Here is a 23,762-nt window from a genome sequence, read left to right on the forward strand (position 1 = left end):
AATCAGACATTTTCATTCAAAATTAGTTCCACACAGAGAGTTCGTCAGGGCAAAAGTCAATTTTAATAAAAATGACCACATAACATTTATTAAAATCTAATAAAATTACATTTTTCCATCTACTGGAGCCCGTGTTGCAGGGAGAGTACCAGGTCCCATTTCTGAAAATAAATACATCTCATGGTGATGAAGGGCTGAAGCCGCAAAGGTCCTATGAACTTCCCTCATTAGAAACAGTTTGTCACAGTGAAGCAGACAGAAACAGACTTCCAGCAGGGGGAGAACAGGACCTGAAGCCACAGCAGAGGTAAAAATAAGACAGCAGGGTGTGTGTTTCTGCTTACAGTTCAGCCCTCCTCCCTATACACACACTGAAACATCACCAGGAATTACAGGATCACATCTGAACGGCTCGGTTTCCTAACAACGACGGCTCCCCAGCGGCCATGAAGCGACCAGCAGGAAGGTTTAGTGTCATTTGGTCAGAAAGGAAAAGGAACGAGAGCTCATTTAATTAAGTACCTTAAAAAGAAAACGTTCAACTTGTTTTCTTTGAAGAGACAAAGCAGGTGTCTGATCCAATTGCCGTTTGTTAGCTTAACTTAGCACAAAGACTGAAAACAGATGCAAACTGCTAGCCTGACACTTTTAAAATTCATCTTTCTCTTCTGTACGCAACATGACAGATGTGTCTCTGTGAGGCCAGAGGCGCGTTGTTACCCACATACCCACCCAAATAATGTTTGAATTCACAGTATTATTCTGGTAGATTGATGATCTGGAGCCAGAGGAAAGTCGGGTTCATCTCAAGATGCTCGATGTTTCTCTCCTGTCTGTTAAAATACTTAAAAACATAAAAAATCCCACTGATGAGTGAGCAGCAGAGAGCCAGGAAAATAAAGAACCTGTAGGATTTCCTGTTTGCAGGTGCGTTTTCCTAACATACGGCCGTCCAGATGAGTCAGACAGCTGCAACCTTCATAAGGCTAATTTTCAAATCAAGGTTTTGTGCAATCTGTGCTGGAAAGTTTATCTGCTTCCAAACAGGAAACTGGTTTTCTTTAATGAGCCAGTCCTCCAAGGAAACCAGGCTTTCTTCTACTCCTTTAAACATAAGTTCTTCTAAGACCCTTTATGATCCGGTTCTTGTTCTTCATCTCTGGGAATATCATGAAAAGTAGTTAAATTCCTCAGATAGCAAGAGGAAACCAAAGAAGAGTTGGGCCAAGCAGCAGACAAAAAACTATTTCAGCAAACAGCTCTCTGGGAACCAGACAGTTTTCCTAAAGCATTTTTACTAATTAATAAAATATGAGAAAAATCCTGACAGGCTGCTGGTAACAGAGCTCTTCACCAGATCATCTGTCTTCAAATTATGATTTTAAATAAGATTTTTAAAAAAGGTTGAAACTGAAGTTTAAGATAAAAAAAAAACCCTTAAAACGGGTCATTTTGCTCTTTAAGCATCTCATGTCGTTCCAGTTTGTCCTTTTTAAAAAAGATGATTCCAGATATGAGATGGAGCGGACCGCCGCAGGACGTTTGGTTCCACAGAGACGACTGGACTCCTGTTCTCCACAACCTCATCCAATTAATACCATCTACCAACAGGACGTTATTTTGCTTCTACCAGGCGGGCCAGCTGGTCCAGACAGAGATCAGAACCACAATTAATGCAAATAGGGAGTTGGGATAAAATAAATGAAATCATATTTCTCGGTATTAATCTCCGTAAATCATGATTTTTCTGCAGCAAAGCATGATTTTCTGAAAGTCACCCAGATCGAACCCGAAGAGCTGGTTCCAGCCGATGCTGATTCTGTTCACATCTACAAACCGACGCGTTCTCTGGTTCCACGTTTGTTTCTAGTTTTTGTGCTCAGCTCAGAAAAGCAGAACCATCTAACATCTACAGTTCCCAAACGGTGAAAACGTTCCAGCGGTTAAAGATGTCCACCTGTGTCTGTGTGCTGTCGGCACCGGAGGGAAATACTGAAAAAGCTGCAGAAAGGAAGCCGTGTTCTCAGCAGTACCGTGAAGTTTATGCCGTGTGTGTCTGGAGGAAAAAAGCAGCTACAATTAAATTAAAACCTTCCTTCGGATTCTGGCAGACTACCGGCGGGAGAATCGGTTCTTGAACGCTTTGATGGTTTTCGCCATCATGGGGGCAATTTCTGCAACAGGAACAAGTTCAGGAGAGTTAAACACAATCATAACTACACATAAACATCAACACACCTGATTAAAATCAGAACAAACTCACTTTTGACTTGTGGCTTTTCCCGGCCGGGATGAACAGTTCCTCCTCCAGGCGGCGCTGAAGAGCGGGACGAACCGGCTGGAGAGCTGAAATGTGAAGAGGAGTGACTGGAGTCACCAGCAAAGTCAGAGGATGCTGGTTTTATTCTGAAAGAGACAAAGAACAGAGACTTAACTGAGACGCAGTAGAAACAAAACCGTTGCATTTGCTCCCAATGTGGGGCAATTTATCATCCGGCAGGATTTATTATTGTGACAGGCCTAATCGGGACCTCGGAGTAAAAGCTCCCCCTGGTGGCCATACAAATAAGAACCTCCTCTGACCAACAGATCAACAACTTGATGAGAGGAAAATGCTCAAATCTGTCAGAAATCAATGTAAAGTGATAAATCTGATGTATGGTCATGGGAAACTCACTTGATGGGGGAAGCAGCTGCGGTGGAGGTCGATGACGAACTGCTGGAGGTTCCAAACTTCTCCTGGCGGCGGCGGACGTCCCGCGGCGGTTTGGCCACTGAGTTCACGAACGCCATCTTAACCTGCCGTCCTGCAGGACACAGCGCTCGGGATCTCAGTTCCCATCGGGAGCTCAGGCATCACAGCGCGACTCGGGCGAAACCCCGCCTACCTTTGGGTTTGTTGGCGTGGGCAGAGCTGATGTTCTGGGTGAGCAACCTGAGCCGCTCCTCGCGCTCGTCATGCAGCCGCAGGTACATCTCCCTCCACGACTCGAACTCCTGGGGAGACTCGCGCTTGAAGTCCCGCCGGCAGTGACGCATCCAGAGCTCGTCTGAGTCCTCAGTGAAGCACTGAGTGAGGACAGAGCAGAAACTCTCAGCCTCAGAACAACGCTGAAACTTGAAGCTTTAAAGGGGACCTGTTATGCAAAATTCACATTTTGCACTTTTTTACATTTCCATTTTGTTTTCCGCTGCTTCTAAAAACAACCTAATCAACACCAAACTTCTTTCTGGTAATAAGTAAAAGTTTTTTGGTGTCTGGAGAATGAGTCGTTTCAAAAACCTCCAGAATATAACGTCACAAATGAGCAGGCACTGACATTTACCTAGCAACCCCAGTAGAGTTCCCCCATTGCCTAGCAACCAAAGCTGAGCCCCAGCACTTGTGGTCAGCTGGTTTTAGTGCTGTATTCACTGTACAACGGCTGATGGAAAAACCAGGTGTTTTGTTTTTGACTTACCATCCAGAAAGCACTTGCTGTATTCTGGTTGGTCGTGCAGGAGACTCTACTGACGCTTTTCATAAATGTACGGTTGTATAATTGCAGCCATTTTCACGTGAGTGTAAATATTGAGTTGGGGGGCGTGGCCAGCAACAGCTTGTTAGGATTTAAAGTGACAGAGGCCCTAAAGCAGCTCAAAATACGCAGAACTCACCAAACTAAAATCTTGTTATTAGGATTTTGAGCAAACAAATACTTGATCACCCAGAGATCTGTCCTACATTGCAAAAACCGAAATCTTACTAAGATTAAATATCTTAAATTAAGGAGATTTATGCTGAAAAACCTAAGCAGATATTTTTAAGCATATGCTTAGAAAAATCATAATTTGTCACCAAGATGCTTTTATGTTAGAATATTTTTCTTATTTTAAGTGTTTTTGTACTTAATTATCTCAGTAAGATATAAAAGCTTGATACTAAGAAAATATTACTTATTATGAGTAAATATATACTAGAAACTGGAATATCAATATTTACAAAGCAAACTTCAAGCAGTTCAAAGAAGCATCATATTTCACCTTCGAGGTTCGGACTGACCTGGTTGCTCTGCTCGATCCGGTACAGCTGCTCAGGAGTGCATCGCTCCAGAACCGGCTCCAGGATCTCGAAGGGGACTCCGCCCACTTCAGCAATGGCTGGGAGGAGAACAGAGACGCCAAACTGTTGAAATTATGTTCTCAGAAAAACTAATTAAAAAGCTGCAGCAGCCTCTGGTTCAGAACGGCTGGAGCAGAACTCACAGTCGATGTTGTTCTGCAGAACCCGGATGCACTGCTCATACAGGGTCATCATCCTGGGCAGGTAGGACGTCTTCGACCCCGAGTAGACCACCATCTTGGAGTTGAAGCGCTTCCCGGTGAAGCCTGCGTCCTCCTCGTCGTTGCACACGGGAACTGGAAGTGAAAACAGCGAAACTGGACCTGAATCAAAGCCTGAGCCAGAGAAACCCGAAACTACTGCAGGAGTTTCAACATGAGGAAACTTCAGGAGGTTCGTCTGCAACATTCAATCATTACAAACATCCAAACTGATGGAATCGGAACAGAAAGAGGCTGAATGCAGAGAAAAATCTGCATCAAACACTTTCCCAGTAAAACTCAAACTGTTCACAGTAAGTTTTCAAACGTTACCAGCACAACGACTTCTAGATAAAAACAGTACACACAGACTAAAAAAGTAGTTTCAATCCACTATTACATGACAAAATGTATTATTATTAGTATTTATTCTACAGCAGGTGTAAAGAAACTAAAATATAATTTTTTAAAGTTTCTCTCACATACAGCCTGGATTCCTGATGGGTCCAAGAACAAAACTAAACTTTTACAAAACAAATCCTCCAATTTCAATAACAGTGTTTAGCATGTAAAGTTTACGGCAACCTTTACTTCAAACACACAGATCAATAAGTCACTGATCCATTGGAAATATATCCATTACACTGAACTGATCCAAACAAATCATGTTAAATTAAACGACCTTCCTGCTCAAATGAAATGCTTAAACACAAGATACAAAAAATGGTAAAAGAAATATAAAAATAATCAAATTTTAAAAAATCACATAAAAAAGTTTCTCGTTTTCTGGTATTTAGTAAATAGAGATAATTCTAATACTTCTAACTGAACTAAAACAAGTTTAGCCTGATTAAACTTCAGAAAGTGAGAAAAAAAACTGTCTGTCTTTTATAAAAAATACTTGATTTCAAATGTAAATAACAAATTTCGGCTTTGAATCAAGCGTTATATTGCACTTATTACAAAACTGAATATCAAACACTTTCAAGGACTTTAGACAGAAATCAAGCACTTTCCAAACCTTGAAAACACTGAAATTGAAGCATTTTCAAGGATTTCAAGAACCCACACAACCTCTGTGCAAATTATGAAAACATTTTGCTTCTGCAGGAATGTTGCTTCATATCCATCAAACTGGAATTATAACATTATTACATCTAATAACTGCGTGAGAATCAAAGTTTATAAAGCAAACACATCAAAATGACAAAAAAATGTGTTTTTTGGCTGATTAATTTTTTATTTTGTAAGATTTATTTAATTTTCTGTATTGACTCTGACACTTCCACATATATATTTTTTTATTATTCTAAGCAAATGTTGGATTTGACCAAAAAACTATTCTTCTAATTGAAGTTTCCTCTATTTAAAATGTCATTTTTTATATTTCTGGAATAATTTTCCAGGAATATTTCCATTTTTGCGGTTTAAAATGAGATTTCTCTGCCTTTTTTTCACAGTAAGGTTAAGCCGTCACCTTTGCGGCGCTGAGGCGACAGCGGCGTGTCGATGGAGGGCAGAGGTCTGTAGTTGGGCTGGATCGCTGGGAGCGGGATGTCTGGGAGCGTCGGAAGAGCCTCCACAACCTGAGCGGAAAAAATGACAACTTAAAAAACTATATGGCTTAAAAATACAATCTGCGATTTTTTCATACTAGATTTGGTTTCCGTTATTAATCTTTATTTTTGCTCTCTTTCTTTTGTAAAAAAAAAAATTACAGAAAATATTTTCAAACAGTGTCTTTTATTTAAATGATCTCTTTTTTATTTGTGCGGCGGAGTATTGGGGCCGAGCTTCTAGGATTTGTGTTTAATTATGAAAACACAGTCGTAATTTTATCAGCAAGAAATAATTTTTTAATAGGAACAAATATTTATCAGGATCTGACATTTCCAGCTCAGTTCAATAGTTTTTTCTCCAGAAATGTTCAGGATCGTTTCAAAGTCCTGCTACTGGTAATAATTTGATGCTGATATATTCAACGTATTTTTATCTCAACATTTTTCACTGAATTTTAAAATAATTTTTCGTGTTGAGTTCTTATAACACTACTACTGATATTAACACTGCGTTCTGGTGTTATTACAACTTTAAATTGGTAACATTATGACTTTTTTCTTGTATTATTTCAATTCTTTTGACTTACGACAGTGTTTCAGTAATATTATGACTTTATTATTATGAATTAAAAATATATACACATTAAACAGAAGAAGAAGCTTTCACATATTATTTGACCTTAAGATTTCTCACCCGTTTGCGTTTCTCTGGTTTGGGTTCTGAAGACTTGGAGTCGGAGTGACTCCTTTTGGAGCTCTGAGATCCGTTCGCTTTATTCGCTTTAGAGGAAGAGGAGGAAGAGGAGGAAGAGGAGGCCGCCGTTCTGTTCTGACGCGAAGATGAACCGGAGGAGGACTGAGATGGTCTGCTGTGAGAGGAGGACGACGGCTGCTGCTTCTTCTTCTTCTTGACAGGAGTCGGCGCGTCGTACGTGAGGAACGACTCGAAGGACATGGTGTGCGCCTCGAAGTCATCGTCGTCCTCCTTGGAGGGGGGCGGGTCCTTCGGTGGTCGGGGTCGACCTGGTGACGGTCAGCAGAGAAACGTCAACAACAACCAGCAGTTTCAGAAACATAAGATTATTCTGGTATATTTTATCTTTCAGTTAAATCAGTGGATAGAAATAAACATTAGTGAATCTCAATAAAACACATCCATTTAAAATATATATAAGATTATAAAATATTAGTGCCACAAACCTGCAAAACCACAGCAATGACATAAGTATGTGGCTCCATAAATTAAAGACTATGACGACAAATGGAACAAAAATAATAAAAGTAATAATTTAAATATTCAAATAAAAAATGTAGACTTATATTTAGTCATATTTTCATCTTGTTTTAGGAAGTTTTGGCACTAAATGTTGTTATTGTCAATAATAATATAGATATTTCATTATTATAAGAGCATAATGATGATAATAATAGTAGGAATTATAATTATTGTTATTTCATAAAACTAATTCACTCAATATGATTAATAATTTTTGTATTTTGGTACCAAATGATTGAAACTAAATAGATAAATGAATGAATAAGTAGTTTTCCACAGTGAGGTGTTATTAATCACACTGACAGATAAACGTTGCCGGTTTATCTGTCACCGTCACCGCGGCGACGGCTCAGGGAACCGATGAGTCAGCAGTTCTCAGGAAACGGTTCAGGACTTCCTGTCAGCAAACCTGGTGATCATCTGGAACAGGAAGTTCTCTAACTCAAAGTGTGCGCCTGAATAATCATCTCTCTCAGGTTAAGCGTGTCGGGTCAGAACCGGCCCAGACTCACCGTCCTCTCCTCCTTTCTTCTTCTCCTCCTTCTTGGTGTCGTGTGGCGTCGACTTCCTGCTGTGCTTCTTCTGCGGCGGCGGACTGTTGGTCCTCTCCCGGTCGGCGCTCCGTTTCTTCCCTCCTCCTCGGTCGCTGCCTGCCTGCCACCGCTCTTCGTCTCTGTGGTGATGGTTCTTGCTCGGTTTGCTGTGGCGGATCTCCTTACGGGGAGGAGGAAGAGGAGGAGGAGGAAGAGGAGGAGGGCTCGGCTCCGGCTCGTATTCCTCTGACTCGTAGCCGCTTCGCTGCGGGGGGCTATACTGCTGCTGCTGAGGAGGAGAGGGGGAGTAGTTTGAGTGGTACACCATCTCCTCTTCCTCCTCCACCTCCTCGTCCTCCTCTTCCTCCACGTAGGAGCGCTGTTCCTCAGGTGACGGCTCTGTGTAGGACCTGTGGTGGGACTGGGGAGCTGGTTTGGGGTGACTGTTGGGTCTGAGGAGAAACCACAGAAAAAATGAACCTTAAACATCAATATTATTATTATTTATATTATTATTATTTAATAAACATCTAAATAATTTCTTATAAAAAATAATTTATTCTCAATATTTTTATTGAATAATTTATGTATTTTTGTACCATATGATTATTTAAAATAAAAAATTAAATAAAATAATATATTTAGAAAATTATCTCTATATAGATATTTTTTAACTTATAAAAAAAAACAAAAATCGACTTTTCCTTTAACCAAACACAGAAACCAGGAGACCTGACAGCTAATGGTTTCATGCAGTTTGCGTGTTTAGGTGCTACCTGTCTGCAGTCTGAGGAACCAGCTTCTTCCACTTGGCTACCAGGCTTTTCGCCAGCTCTCCTGCGTAGTCATGTTTCCTGAAGGAGTTCACAGTTTTGCCCACTCCAGTTCTCTGTGGAACCACAGAAATATGGAGATTAGCAGGAAAACACGGCGCTACGTGTTACCGTTAGCAGCTGGGAGTCATTTAACAGACTGGAAACCCATCCCAGGCTGCAGGTGAACACGGTTCCCCTCAATAATACTCTAAAGAGAGCAGAACTTACCACCAGTATGTCCACAGTCATCTGCACTTCTCCCAGTCTCTTGAGAGTCTTCAGTAACTGGAAAACAAACAGTTTAAAGTTTAAAGATCTGATCTAATCAGGAGGAGCAGATGAATAAATCGACTCCTATTCATGCTTGCTTTGAATTTACTTCCTCACAGAAACATTTAATTTGTTAACTTTTTATTTAAAACCATAGAAACCAACAATGTCTCCATAACGTTGGACACCTTAAGATGTACGGGACAAAATGACGCCTGAACCTTCCCAAAGCTTTGTGTCTTCAATCCCAGAGTAACTTTAAGTGTTGGGATAAGAAATTATTGAATTAGAAGCTAGAAAACATTTTCTGGAACATATTTGAGCTAAAAATGTAGGAATGTAAGGGAATGAAGTCATGGGATGAAGGCGATGACACCAAAAACTCAAATATATTCGGTTTGTGTTGTATGAATGGGAAAAAACATAGTTATGTAATAATTATTGTGTTTTTTAACTCTAAGTAATAAATTCAGTTAAACTGGGTGAAATTATCTGGGTTTATTGATTATTCGGGTCCTTAAACGCCTCTTCTGGTCCCTGAACGCCTCTCTGCCGTCAGCTCCTCTTTGTTAAAACAAAGACGAGCTCAGTCAGCTTCAGTTTAGCTCTGCGGTTCTCGGTCTTCCTCCCGCAGAATGCGGTGTTTAACCCGCAGCTGTGGCCCGGCTCCAGGGAACCAGGGCAGGGGAAACGTTCAGGCCTTCAGCCGGAGCTCGGACTCCTCTGACTCCTCTGACCGGACTGACGGCGGCTAGCTTAGCGGCTAACAGCTGCTCTAACTGGAGCGTTCCGGTATTGGACCGGTTCCGTTTGATTTTGATTAGTTAGTTTTTCATCAGTGTCTCGCAGCGAAGCGACCAGCCACCGAACCAGGCTGACACGGCTCCGTTTGGGCGAAAACTTCAGTTAAATGGGCCAGTATGAACAAGTTGAAGCTCAGTAAATATAGTGACGTCTCTGCGATGCATTCACAAAATGTCAGAAATCTTGGCGCTATTAACGGTAGATTTCGTATTAACGTGTAAGAAATACACAATAAGCTCGCTAAATTCTAATATTAAACTTTTTAAATTTAATTTAAGTTTTAACAACTATTTGGGTATGTGACAATAAAAATGACATGTTAATATAAAAATTAAAACACAATATTTAATGCAAATAACAAAATCAAGATATACACACCTGACTTCAGTTGGTTTAAGTAAAAAAAAGACTAAACAGAAAAAACAGTTTTGCTAATCTATAGTTCAAATAATAATTTTTAACTATTAACAATTTTTAATTTAATTAACGTATAAATTTAACTAAACGTTTAAAGAACGCTAAATAGGATTTGATTGTAGTTTGACTGTTTTGGAACCTACTCTGTCTGCACCTGGATTTGATTAAAAATGATTACATTGTTTTAAATTATAAAGTAAAAGAGGAAGCTGAAGTTATCATTAATCCTTAAAGATGCTTCAGGTTTGATGTGGAAACACATCAGTTCTGACTGATCGGTGGACATTTCCTGCCTCATTCGGACAAACCACGACCCTCTCACTTAAACTGCAGGGTTTCTTTGGGCGTTGTCACTCAGGAGTTATTTTCATACCTGTTTTGGTCACATGATTCACCTGTTAAACCCCCAACCCTTCAATTAAGACCCCTGTGAAACCAGAACTCAGCCATTACTGTGCATCTATCTATAGATACAAGTATTTACTGAGAGAAATAAATTGTTTAAATCTATCCTGTTCTGTTGTCTTTTACTTTATAAGTAAATTCTGTCTGGAATTTACTCTTCATGAGAAATCAGAGTAATCTTTAAAATATTCCTAATATTCCGGTGCATTTAAACGTCTCACAGTAGTAGCCTTGAGTTTTTTCATAAATTATCAAATATTCTGTCATATCCCACAAAAAAGGACCCATTTATGATTGAAACATGTAATAAAAACAATTATATATATCTTTGCGATACTTTTAACAACTATAAACACAACTGTAAACCACAACTGTCAAATTTAATTTAAAGGAATCCTAAAGCCGGAGCCAGACGGCAGTCCCTGAACGCATCATTGAAGAAAACGGTTACGACTCTCGCTAAGCTGCCGTGTCCGAACGTCTGTGACGTTTCTCGGCTTAAGACGGTTCTCGGGACTCGGTGGTTCAGAAACATGGCGCCCGGTTCTCTCGGACCGGGTGACTGGTTTACCTTTCGGGGCTCCGGGTTGTCCTGTATCCGGGACTGAAGTCGCTCCACTGTTTCCAGCAGCTGATCCGCCATGGCTGCTGCTGGTGGTTCTGCTGCTGTTGCTGCTGGTACCCTGTCCCCCGGAAACTGTTTCAGGATCCGGGCTGAGCAGAGCGACACGGCCGGGGAGGAGTTCCGCTGCCACAAAACATCCAATAGAGAGAAAAAACACCAACAAACATGAAGTAAACTCGGCTTTTCTGTAATAAAACAGAAAACTGTAGAGGGCGAAGATGGAGGATCGTTAACAGATGGTATAAAACGGACCTGTTAATACAGAAAAACTAAACCAAAATAAAAACAACTTCAAAATTACTCCACTTATTTAATTATCAAGGATGCCGCGTGCTCACATATTTATTCACCAAGTCATTTATATATTCAGTCATTCATTTATTACATGTGCTTCAACTGTGCTTGTTTTTTAATTTATTGAATATTTGAACCATTTTTTTATTGGACATGAACATTTTTAGACTTTTTTCTTCTCATAATCTATAGCCATTTTTTTCTATGTTAATATAAAAATTAAAACCCAATATTTTAATATTAGATATCTAGCAAAAAAAGCAAAATTTAATCCAGAAAATGTATTAATCTATTGACTTATTTAACGATGTTTCTATAAAATTGGCCTTGACCTCATTTTAAAATTTACACTAGATTTTTATGACCATTTATTTTGGTTCATTTATTTTATTTTTATTATTTTATCCATCATTTATTCATTTATTTATCTTTTGTTTATTAAATGTGCTTTAATTTTTCTTTATTTGTTCAAAATATTTGAACCCTTTGTGAATGGACATGAACATTTAATGTGGGATATTTTTATGAAAACAGTAAAGTTTGTTTCAGAAAAGGTACAAATTTATTTACTTATTTATTTACTCATTAAATTTGCTGCGACTTCTCTGAAAGCTATTTTTGATCTATTTTAGTCAGATTTCTATTAATTTATTTTATTTTACTTATTTATCCATTAGTTATTTATTAATTTTTTGTTTATTAAATGTGCTGTGTTTTTTTAATTAATCCAGAATTTTTCAAATAATGTTATGTTTTTTCTTTTATATAACAAAATCAACATTTGTTTTAAAAAAGTGACTTGTTTTTTACTCATAAGGTTTAGTTGCAACTCATTTATCATTTATTGACTTTAACAACAAATAGTGACATTTAAAAATTGAGAATATGTTCAGATATTTATGAGGAGAGGTCATAACAGCTCAACTTTAGAAATTAATTTATTTTTAGAGAAAACATAACAACAAAAATCGACTGAATTCATCAAAAATCCCGAATAATTTCTCCTGGTTGTTTGTAACATCTGGAGAAGAAAAAACTGACCTTGTTTTCATTTTGTAATGAGAAATCTGGCAGATGTTCAGGAGGGAACCGGATCCAGAACCAGAACCTGAAACCCAGCCGGAGGTTCTGGGCGAAGGGACAGCTGGGAAACTCGGAGCTATTTTTGGGCAGGAGGCTGAAGGAGAGAGTCTCTATTTGGAGATGGAGGTGGAAAATGTGAAGGAGGTTCTGACGAACCCGACGTCACATTGTTGGTGGGAGCCTGAAACCCTGAACCACACACACACACACACACACACACACACACACAGCACTCCTGTAGACGGACTAAAGGACGAGACAAAGCGGAAAACAACTGAGAAACTAAACATAAAGGAAGGAAACACGAGAGAAACGAAAGGAACAAGAGAGGAAGGAGGAAAAGGTACAACTTTGAATTTAATCCATTTCTGCTGGGAAATCAGGTTTTCAGTACCAACCATTTAAGGTGGTACTGATGAGGATATTTAAGGGTTTTTAGATTTCAGCTGCTTTTTCAGTGAAATACTCTGTTGATAATCATATGTGACCTGCTGTCATAAAAAGACTGAAACACAGCAGAAGAACCAGAACCAGAACACCAGGACAGAAACTCTGTTTTATCCACTGCTTGTCATATTATCATTATTATTTCCTTATTTAAACCATTAAAAGTGTAAACGTTTTAATACAGGCAAACTGACACAGATACACTGAAAAAAGAAAACAGGTGATCCAACTTAAACAAACTGAGTTCATTTTTTACAAGGAATCATATTCAGTTTATCCAAATAAACATGTTAAGTTAATAAACTTGTCATGTTAAACAAATGTAAATTCAGTAAGTCTGACAAACTTAATTTGATTACGTGTAACAAACTAATGAAACTTTTTAAGTTGACACTCCATTCTCTGTTTTCCAGTGAACCCAGCATATTCAGTCTGTTTCTAACTGGTTTTCAGATTAACCACCAGGGCTGATCTTCCCTCCTTCCAGGTTTAGTGTCAGAACAATGGCAGCTAGTATCTCTGCAGACCCCACACATGCTGGACACAAACAGTTTAGACTTTCAGCCCCAGTCTGTCTCTCTGATGAACAAAATGAAAACTTTGCAGCCTGGAGAATCAGAAACTCCTCTGAGAAACTAAAGAGACGTGTTCACTCTGTAAATAATCTGCTTTTTAAATGTATTTCATTTCTGTTTCTGTGAAACTCAAGGAGGATCTTTGGTTGTAAATAATTTTCAGTGAATCTTTCTCTTCATTTCTCATCAGGAAAACAGCTTACATAAACAAACTCTGGTTTGTATTTTCTGAACTTCTGTCAAAAATTATTTCTCAATGTTTGTCAGCAACATGAGACAAATAATTGATTGATTTCAGATTCAATAACTTAATTCAGATGCAGAATTGGGACGTATTAGTTTATATAAGCTTAATTATAAAACTTAGTAAATATTTTTCCCTCCCCAGTGTTGCTTTATTTACATTTTAATCCAATAATCTCTACAAATATATTTCATATTTACACAGTTATTAATATTTGTATTGATATTTGTTTTTTTTTTTTTGCACTATGTATCTCTTTAAAATAAATTGTTTCAGGAAATTTATAAAAAAAAATTAAAATCTCAACTGTTCAACATCCCGCCCCCTTTTTTTCTTTATGTAGTAAAATTTTTGTTATTGCTAAAAATAAAAACATAATTTTCAAGGAATAATATCCAGTTAATTGTGATTCACTTTAGTTTCTATAGTATGTATAATGTACAGACGTAAAAATCTGACAATATTTAAAGTTAGTTACCTGGTTTGTTTAGGAGTAAAACTAAAGGTAATCTGATGATGATGATGATGATGATGATGATGATGATGATGATGATGATGACGATGATGATGATGATGATGATGATGATGATGATGATGATGATGATGATACCGACAGTCGGACTGGTTCCAGTCTGACCTTGGTACCACATGTTTTTGACAGCTGATTGTTATTTTCATGCATTTGCTCCAAAATAAGCCCGGATATCCTGTTATTCATTTTAAGTTGAAAAATGTCAACAACTTGAATTTATGTAAAACGTGGCTTTCTGATGCATTTGTGGCTCCAAAAGGATAAATTATTTTGGTTAATCCTGACTTTTGCATCACTGAATCGGATTTTTAATTCCTTTGATATATAAATATTACAGCTTGATAATATCTTCTAAAACATTAAATCATGCTAAACTTAAGTTTACTATTTATTTTAATCTGTTTTTATTTGAATTACAATTAGAACAAAAATATTGCAAAGTATGCCCCAAAAATAATGTAATATTCCAGGGTACAACTAAAATTAAACCAGCTAATTGAACTTAAATTTTAGCATTAGCATTACTTTTTGTGTTAGCTTTAGCATTAGCATGGGCCTAGCCAAATTTCTTTCTTTTTTGGGGGCGATTAACAACAAATGGACCAAAACAAATGCTTTAACCTCTGACATTTGTTGAAAATAAGACATAGTCATCAGCGTACTGGAGAACATTAATCAAAACTGAACAGTTTTTTGTTCCTTTGCTGTAATAATTTACAAAATTGTGATTTGATTTGGACTGGAACTTTATTCTCAAACCTTCTTGCAGCATTTATGTGTATAATTATTTAATGTTCATTCTTTGAAACTAAACATTTGTGTTTTGAAGTCTGTTTTGGAGTGAATCAGAAGTGCAGCTGTAGATGAAATGAAGTTCTGCAGAGTCTCTGCTGCTGGATTGTTGCTGTTCTGTTTCAGGCAGGGTGTCTTTACTTTCTGTAGCAGTGAAGCCCCCTCCCCTTCATGTGACACCAACAACAGCTGCAGGTCCGGCCCGGCCCGAGTCCCACCCGGTTCCGTCCATATCGGGCCCAGCGGGCCGGAATGTGCTATTTATGGAGGACGGGATAGAGGCGTGAATCATGTTCACGTCTGTGGTGGAGGCCGTTCAGTTTTAGAGGTTTCAGCCGAGGCAGAAAACATTTAACTGTTTCAGTTTGGATGTTTGACAGTTTCAGGTTTCGGAGGCAGAGGACCTCGTTACTGCCAACTGAAATCCTGAAAGAGACATTAAAACAGAAAGATTCGATAAAAACACTGATTTTATTTTATTTTAGACTTCAGAGCCTAAAAGCGCACATTAGTCAAAGTAAAATCTAAACAACTGAAACTAATACACTCAGAGATTGGATTATATTTCCTCGTGTGGCTGAAATTTGGTCTGATTTGGTTTCACGATTATCTTACTGGTAGCTCTGCCACAACAACCAACCAACCAATCAATCAATCAATCAATCAATCAATCAATCAATCAATCAATCAATCAATCAATCAATCAATCAATCAATCAATCAATCAATCAATTCATGGTTTTTCTCTTTTTATACCAAAAACTGGCTGATAAAAGTCTTCGGTCTAAACCTTTTACTGAAGGAACTTTTTGTTAACAGAGACTCATAAGTCATTTTATTTCTTGTTTCTGTTGTTTTGTTGATTTATCATGAATATCTAAAATGTTTTCTGGTTCCAGTGTTAAATTTTATTAGAATTTAAAGTTTATTAAGTTTTGTATTACTTGAAAATGGTTGAAAATAACTTTTGGAGCAGTTTGTTGTCCAGGCCTAATGCCTGTGTGACGAGTTTGAGATGTTTTTAACTGCCTGGTTGTTGAAACGTGACAAGCAACCAAGATTGACTGTTAAATGCAGCTTTTTATATGATGTCGTTCAGTTGGTTGAGTTTGTTTTTAAGTAAAATCTGTTCCATTGTGATTTGTTTGTGGCTTGGTTGGACATCACAGATGCAATTAAAATAAAACTTTAAGAGAAACTGGAAACTAAATTAAAATGAAACGATGCAATCTTCACAAACGGAGCAGATGAAGAAGATAACGGTGATGCTGAGGCGGATGGTAAATCAACACTTTAAAGAACATCTGGCATTTCTGCTGTTCATATGATTTTTATTCTCTGAGAGGAACTGAGAACAAATTAGACTTTAGAGCCTTCAGTTCATATCCTGAACAGAAAATCTACATAAAACAAGTCAGAGTTAATATTATTTCATTATTCTGCATTAATTCCCCGGCCTCCATGAACAACTTGTGCCGTCTCTGTCAGGTTCTGGTTTCACTTGCAGATCTTCCCCGGTTGCTCTGTGTGTAGAGAGGCTGTAAAACACAAACTGGAGCTCAGTTCTTCCTTTCTGGCTGGCCTTGCACAGCACACCTGCACCTGCACCTGCACCTGCACCTGCCAGCCACTATCACCTCCTAAAGGAGACAAAGTTTGTCCGGCAGCGACGGTCTGGTTGGTTCCAGCAAAGGTGTTAACTGGTTTTCAGCAGCGTTTGCAGATGTTACTGGATACATGTTCATATCAGACCAACATAACATGTTTAGTCATGAGTAAATTATGATTAGTCACTTTCATTTTAGTTTGGTTTTACAAGCCGCACCAAACGACAGAGTATTAGCACCAGGATAAGACATTTTTTGATTTTGAGAGAATGTAATAATGCAAAAATAAAGACATAACAATGCAGGGATAAAGTCATAGCATTAGCACAATAAATTCAAGAAAATATGGGGATAAAGTTGCAATAATATGAGACTAAAGTCATAACAATATGGAGATATCGTTCTGATAATGTGGGAATAAAGTAATAATAATGCCAGGATAAAATAATAACATTCTAGAATAATTTTGTAGCAATTTTATACAAAAAATTAATAAAAATTAAAATGAGGAATTTTGAGGATCTTGCTCAGTTTTTCTTAGAATAAGAAATTTTCTAGAAATTTTCTGAGAGTCTTTGATGGAAATATACATTTTTTCTTTTCCATATTCCACACAGCTTAACAGAGTTTTTCTCTCTGTGTCCCATTATTTCCTCTTCAGGTGCTGTGTGTTGTGTTGAAGCAAAACCACCAAGGGAACCAGGAACAATCCTGACAGCTTGATCAGTTCTGAAGCTGAAATCAAACATGGCGCCTAAGAAGAAGGCCGTCCGTCAGAGGAAACCTGCCACAGACGCCATCATGGACCCCAGCTCCCTGCCGGTGAAGGTGGAGAGCCGGGGCGACGGCGTGGTGGTGGTGGAGGCGGCGGTGAAGAAGATCGAGCAGATCGCGGCGCTGGACATCGCTCAGCTCAACAGCCTCAACCTGCCGCTGCCGCCGCCCGTCATCAAACCCGGGGAGCGTGGGCTCGGCCTGGGCAGCGAGCTCACACGACCTCTCCATGGCAACGCTCTGCTGGACGAGCTCAGCAAGATGCGGCAGGAAAAGTCAGTCTGCGCCGCCGCATCTGGATCAGAACCAGGCTCTGAGAAAAGATGCTGAAATATCCAGATGTGATTCAGTAACAATCATCCAGATGTGATTCAGTAACAATCATCCAGATGTGATTCAGTAACAATCATCCAGATGTGATTCAGTAACAATCATCCAGATGTGATTCAGTAATGGCCGCTGCTCAGATATAAACCATCAAACATTACAGCTGCAGGGAAATATAGTTAAACTAAAGATGGATGGATGGTTGGATGGATGGATGGATGGATGGATGGACGGTTGGATGGATGGACGGATGGACGGACGGACGGACGGACGGACGGTTGGATGGTTGGATGGATGGATGGATGGATGGATGGATGGATGGTTGGATGGATGGATGGATGGATGGATGGATGGTTGGATGGATGGATAAATTGACAGGTGGACGTTGTTGTCTTCAGGCCGGCTGCTGATTGGTTCCTGCTCCCTACTTGCTCAGGTTTCTGACCGATCTGGAGTTGGCCTGTAAGACTAAAGCCTTTGACGTCCATAAGCTGGTCATCTCCTCGGTCAGCCAGTACTTCAGGGAGATTCTGGCCAAAGACCCTGGAATGAAGCGCCTGGAGCTCCCCTCCCTGTCACCGCTGGGTCCGTTCTCTCATGCCACATCAAGTTCCTAACCTTCATAAGGAATTATAAAAGTTATTCATGAAGGTTTTCATGTGTCTGTCTCCAGGTCTCGCCAACGTCATCACCTTTGCCTACATGGGCCGTGTCCACATGTCCCTCTACACCATCGGATGCACCGTCTCTGCCGCCGCCACCCTGCAGATCCCGCAGCTCCTGAAGATGTGCGTGGACTTCCTGCTGGCTGAGCTCAACGTGCAAACCTGCGTCTACATCTGGAACATCGCCGCAGCCTACGGACTGCTGCCCGTCTGCGCCGCCGCTCGCCGCTTCGTCCTGGAAAACTTTGTCCAGTTCGCCGAAACGCCGTTGTTCACGCAGCTGACCCTGGAGCAGATCTCCGCCTTCCTGCAGGACGACTCCCTGGTCCTGCCATCAGAGGTCACGGCTTTCCAGGTCAGGGGTCAAACTTTAGATGCTCCCCCAGAATAACTTATATCCTCTTCTCAAATCTTTTCCAAGAAGATAACACTCCCAGTATTTACCCATCTCGGCTCATTCCTTCTATTTACAGCAGGGTCCAAAAACAGACCCCAGACCAGCTGCTCTCCAGCCAGCACAGACCCACATTTCCAACCAGACACCCACATGTCCACCGTGACCTGAAATCTCTAAACATAACTCACACTGTATGCTTTTTATTAATATACATGTTCACAACGGAAATAGATGAGCAGCTGAGACTTTAGTATTTATAATCTGAGCAGAACATGAGTCTGTCAGTGAGTTAACAGCTGCTCCGTTCTGTAGATGAACGCCTTCACGAATATCAAAAGCTCAGTTTAATTATGTTATTAACTTTGCTGATGGATGATTGTTAAATTCATGGGTTCTGAGCCTCTGAATGGATTAATCACGTTTAGCTGAGTATCATCAGCATAACACATAATAAATAATTTTACAGAGTGGAAGTGAATGCCTACAAAAGAGAAATGCCCCAAACACTGAACCCTGTGGTATACCATCAGCAATTGTGGTGGACAAGGAAGATTTGAATGTCTTTACCTGTCGAGTCTCGACCCATGATCCTTACAGAGAATTCAAGTCTCGGTGAAAGAATACTGTGATCAACTATAAAAATGCAGCACTAAGATCTAACAGGATCGATGTAAACACACATGCCCACCATCTGAACTCATTATGCCTCACTCCCACTGTGCAGTGCGGCATTAGTTGCTGCAGTTTGGTGACTCTTGTCTGTTTCCACTGTAAAAGCATTAGAAACATCTAATGCGTACGGCACCATTCAACTGTAGGTACACAGGACAATGGTTCAGTACTGTTAGGCTGCAGCTACTGGGGGACAGAAAAACATCACAGCTTCTGACAAGCACCAGACATTCTAGTCATGTTTGTGCAACGACAAACATGACGCACTGGGTTAATGATGCCACATTAACCCCACCTGCCCAATCCAACTGGCGGTGGAAACGTTCTCCTAAATACGCCAAACCATAAAATAAGCTCCTCCTCCATTGTCAAGAATCACTCTATTTGTTCAACGTTTGTTTCTACCCAAGTTGAGTGTGGGCGTGGTCAGGAACTACAGGAGCTGTAGTTGAAACGCCGATGATGTACAGTCAGTTTCTCAGAAGCTGTGGGTTGGCCTGTCCAGTTGACACTGTATGCCTTCTTCTGCCACAATTGAAGCTTGGACTTCAAGTTTAACTATGGGATTGTCAAATTGTAGTTCACCTCCCAACTACTACAGCCAATCAATGAATGCAGTCTGCTGTCAGTCAGATCACTTGAGTGCAAAACCCAGCTAGATCCGGGGAAGAACCAGTTAAAGTAAAGGCTATAGTGGCTATAGTGTACCTAAAAGCACAAACCCACAAACTCAGTGGAAATGAGGAATTAGTGACTTCATGATGCCCTTTTTCAGCACACTGAAACTCTTCACTGACTCCTGCAGCTCGCCAATAAGTGGCTGGACTTTGACGCTTCCCGTCAGCCTCACGCTGCTGAGCTTCTGTCCCAAGTCCGTTTCGAGACGATTCCAGCCAGCGAGCTGGTGAGCCAGATCCAGCCCGTCCCCCGAATGATGCTGGACCCCCAGTGTCACCGCCTGCTGGTCGATGCCATGAACTACCATCTGCTGCCCCACCAGCAGAACACTCTGCAGTCCCGGCGTACTCAGGTCCGAGGGGCCCAGCAGACTCTGCTCACCATCGGAGGACGTCCGTCACTCACTGAGAGGGCTCTTAGCCGAGAGGTCAGTGTTGACATGGCAACAGTAACACTAATTACTGACATACAAATTTAAACTGCCTTTTTTAGTAACAACCTTTTAAGATTGGTCTCTTCCTAAAATGCAGGGTATGAGCCAAGTTATTGTTGACCTTTGACCTTCCCATTCAGGTGCTGTGGAGGGACCCTCGTGAAGGAGGAGCCACCTGGCGCCACCTGACCCAGCTTCCGGCTAAGAGCTTTAACCAGTGCGTGGCCGTCATGGATGGCTTCCTGTACGTGGCCGGAGGAGAGGACCAGAACGACGCTCGCAACCAGGCCAAGCATGCCGTCAGCACGCTCAGCAGGTAAACCAGCTAATCCTAACAAGAATACAACCCTGATCCAAACCTCCGCTTGGCCTTTTCCTTCCAAGCATTCAGAGTTGCTGTAAACTCTTTTACATGAGCTTGATAAACAGTCCAAGACTCTGCTCTATTTTCCTGTTTGTTCTTTACTTAATTCTGACCTCTAAACCACATCTGCCTGCTTCTGTAAAACAAGCAGAAATAATGGATGTTTTTGAAGACAATTGTGAAAGAAAATCCAAAAGCTGACACCAACAAAGGAAAGCCAATCCGGTTACTTTGGTATTCCTGATGTCGCTCTGCTTCAGCAAACCTTTATTAATATAAGTCAATTAGCAGAGGTCTGTATAATAGAATAGAATAGAATAGAATAGAATAGAATAGAATAGAATAGAATAGAAGTACTTTATTCATCCCAGCAGGGAAATTACTTCGCAGTTACAGCACAGAGACAAGACACAATAACAACTACCACTGTAGAGCTTGACTGCATGATGAGGCAGTTTTCCAGTTAGTTCAAACGTGGAGGACAAGGGACGCATCTAAACGCTGCAGGACCTCTGAGGACTGCAGATTCAGACAACTGATCTAGAGAAAAGCTCTCAAAGAACAACCTTCAGAAAGCCTTAAGAACCATCAGGCCAAGAAATGGAAACCAACACTTTGAGAGCCAGTTTCTGTCTCTACTTGTTTTGTGAATCAGATAAAGGTCACTGTCTCTCCTCCAACCCATCAGGTACGACCCTCGCTTCAACACCTGGCTGCACCTGGCCAGCATGCGTCAGCGCCGCACCCACTTCTCCCTGTCTGCCAGCGGCGGCCGCCTGTTCGCCATTGGCGGTCGCAACGTTGAGGGTCTTCTGGCCACCACTGAGAGCTACCTGCCGGCCTCCAACACCTGGCAGATGAAAGCCCCCATGGAGGTGCCCCGCTGCTGCCACTCCAGTGCCACTCTGCCCTCCGGAGACATCCTGGTGACCGGCGGCTACATCAGCTGCGCCTACTCCCGGTCAGTGGCCCGCTACCGCATGGAGAGCGACACCTGGACCGAGCAGGCTCCCATGGAGACGCCCCGTGGCTGGCACTGCTCCGCCACCCTCGGAGGGAGGGTTTATGTTGTAGGTGGAAGCCAGCTGGGGCCCGGAGGAGAGCGGGTGGATGTCCTGTCAGTGGAGGTGTTCTCCCCAGAGAGCGGGGCGTGGGGTCGGGTCGCCTCTCTCCCACTGGGCGTGAGCACCGCCGGCCTCTCCCCACTGGGAGACGAGCTGTACCTGCTGGGCGGCTGGAACGAGGCGGAGAAGCGCTACAAGGCGGCTGTGCAGAAGTACCATCCGGCTACCGACAGCTGGTCCAAAGCCGAAGACCTCCCGGAGCCCACCGTGGGCGTGTCCTGCTGCAGCCTGACCCTGCCACCCCGCAATGCGACGCGCCGGCAGCAACACCGCAACACGCCGGGCCACGAAGACCCGCAGCAGGCCGCCAAGAACCGGAGCAGGGAGAGTAGCATGGCTCCTGCCAAGGCGTAGCGCGACCCGGAGCCAAACCATGATCATGTCCGAGGACTTTTCTGTCTGCAAACATTTCACACCTGAATAATAGCTTTTCTAAAACCTGCAAAAGGAAGGAAGTTCTAAACCTGGAGCACAAAAAATTATTCTATATGTATCAATATGGGGAGCAGAGAAAACCAGAAGAGTTTCTCCTTTTCTTCTGATTAAAGTGGAGCTAATTTATCTGTGCTGATGAGCAGAAAACAAGAGGAAGCTGCAGGTGGAGGCTAGTTTAGAGAGAAAGCTGGAAGGGAAAAGAGTGGAGCAGGTGGATGAGCAGGAAAGATGGAGCAGAATGAAGGAGTGAACCTGTTAATTTACTTAATGTGATGTAATGTGGAGAATCAAACATAAAAAGTGATAAATCAGATCGTCTTAATGAGAGAAATGTAAAACACGCTCGTAAAGCTAATGAAAAATAAATCAATAAAAAGTTTAAATTTTTACTGCAACTATGACTGAACCAGTGAGACTCCAGTCTTCGGTCTGTGGAGTAAACCACTGTAAAAACAAAATGCTGATGTAACTCATTTGATCAAAACTCTGGATTGTTTTGGTGGAGATTCACTGAATAAAGACAATCTGGTCCAGACATTTTGCTTCTGCTGTTTTCTGTATTAAACAGCGTTTGGAGATCCTCCTCCACCTGCCAGGTGTTCGATTTGGGCCGACATGAAGGTAAAACTCTACAGTTTGTGTCCAGGATGTGTAGGGTCTGCAGAATGTGACCTGCACTTTTTTTGACCCTTGACCTTTACAGCCCAATAACATCCCAGACGACAATGTGTATGTTAAATTTTATGTAAAGGTTTTATGCTTTTTCAATTTTAAGACCTAAAATAGAAATAAGTTACTAAAAAAGTGAGTTTTCAAAGCACCTAAATTGTATTCTGGTGCCATATAGCTACTATAATAAGTACAATACACTGAAATGAATGTATAATACATAATGACTTTTGTTCTTTGAAACGGTTCATAAGCAGAAAAATCAATTAAAAATTAAATGATAAAAGTGATTTTGTTTAGATGTTTACTAAAAGGTAAACAACAACAGCCTCTGGTGGGACATTTGCAGCTCTGAGGGTAAAACCTGATTTTTAGAGATTGTAACGTTTATAAACCACCAACCTGAACTTTGACATCCATTTTACCCCAATAATCACCAGGCTGTTGAATACGAGGCAATGCTGCCACCTTGTGGTTGAACACCGTATTTTTAAACTTGCAGGACCGTTTCATTAGGATCAATGCGTTCAGATTTATTTGCTTCAGAAAAGAAGCGTTAAGATTTTATGCATCAGTTAAAAACCAGCTGAAATCTCAGTTAAAGCTTTTATAGATCAAACATTTCATCTTTGTTTTGTGGATCTT

At 40.8% G+C, this 23,762-nt stretch overlaps 2 protein-coding genes across 2 annotated transcripts; one reads left to right on the forward strand and one right to left on the reverse strand.

Moving 5' to 3' along the window:
* Positions 1–41: 41 nt before the first annotated feature.
* eloa (elongin A) lies at positions 42–11,120 on the reverse strand. Its single transcript, XM_005802868.3, has 12 exons — positions 10,953–11,120; positions 8,714–8,770; positions 8,447–8,559; positions 7,650–8,122; positions 6,556–6,884; positions 5,780–5,888; positions 4,246–4,398; positions 4,043–4,140; positions 2,889–3,069; positions 2,678–2,807; positions 2,264–2,406; positions 42–2,174 (listed from the first exon to the last, which is right to left on the reverse strand). Exons 1-12 carry the CDS (start codon positions 11,022–11,024, stop codon positions 2,113–2,115), a joined length of 1,920 nt encoding a protein of 639 aa, XP_005802925.1. The 5' UTR covers positions 11,025–11,120; the 3' UTR covers positions 42–2,112.
* Positions 11,121–12,560: 1,440 nt separating this feature from the next.
* On the forward strand, positions 12,561–22,985 carry LOC102219055 (kelch-like protein 31). Its single transcript, XM_005802867.3, has 7 exons — positions 12,561–12,726; positions 17,241–17,628; positions 18,117–18,265; positions 18,354–18,700; positions 20,220–20,519; positions 20,666–20,841; positions 21,578–22,985. The coding sequence occupies exons 2-7, from the start codon at positions 17,327–17,329 to the stop codon at positions 22,365–22,367; spliced, it is 2,064 nt and encodes a 687-aa protein (XP_005802924.2). The 5' UTR covers positions 12,561–12,726; positions 17,241–17,326; the 3' UTR covers positions 22,368–22,985.
* Positions 22,986–23,762: the final 777 nt, after the last annotated feature.

This window comes from Xiphophorus maculatus, chromosome 13, assembly GCF_002775205.1.
Source record: "Xiphophorus maculatus strain JP 163 A chromosome 13, X_maculatus-5.0-male, whole genome shotgun sequence".
NCBI lineage: Eukaryota > Metazoa > Chordata > Actinopteri > Cyprinodontiformes > Poeciliidae > Xiphophorus > Xiphophorus maculatus.

Coding starts and splice junctions, on each gene's coding strand:
- LOC102219055 (XM_005802867.3), top strand. CDS start 17,327: ATGGCGCCTAAGAAGAAGGCCGTCCGTCAGAGGAAACCTGCCACAGAC. Junction 20,520..20,665: donor AGAGGGCTCTTAGCCGAGAG/GTCAGTGTTGAC, acceptor CTTCCCATTCAG/GTGCTGTGGAGGGACCCTCG. Junction 20,842..21,577: donor GCCGTCAGCACGCTCAGCAG/GTAAACCAGCTA, acceptor CCAACCCATCAG/GTACGACCCTCGCTTCAACA.
- eloa (XM_005802868.3), bottom strand. CDS start 11,024: ATGGCGGATCAGCTGCTGGAAACAGTGGAGCGACTTCAGTCCCGGATA. Junction 5,889..6,555: donor AACCAGAGAAACGCAAACGG/GTGAGAAATCTT, acceptor TTTTCCGCTCAG/GTTGTGGAGGCTCTTCCGAC. Junction 2,407..2,677: donor GCAGCTGCTTCCCCCATCAA/GTGAGTTTCCCA, acceptor TGTCTCTTTCAG/AATAAAACCAGCATCCTCTG.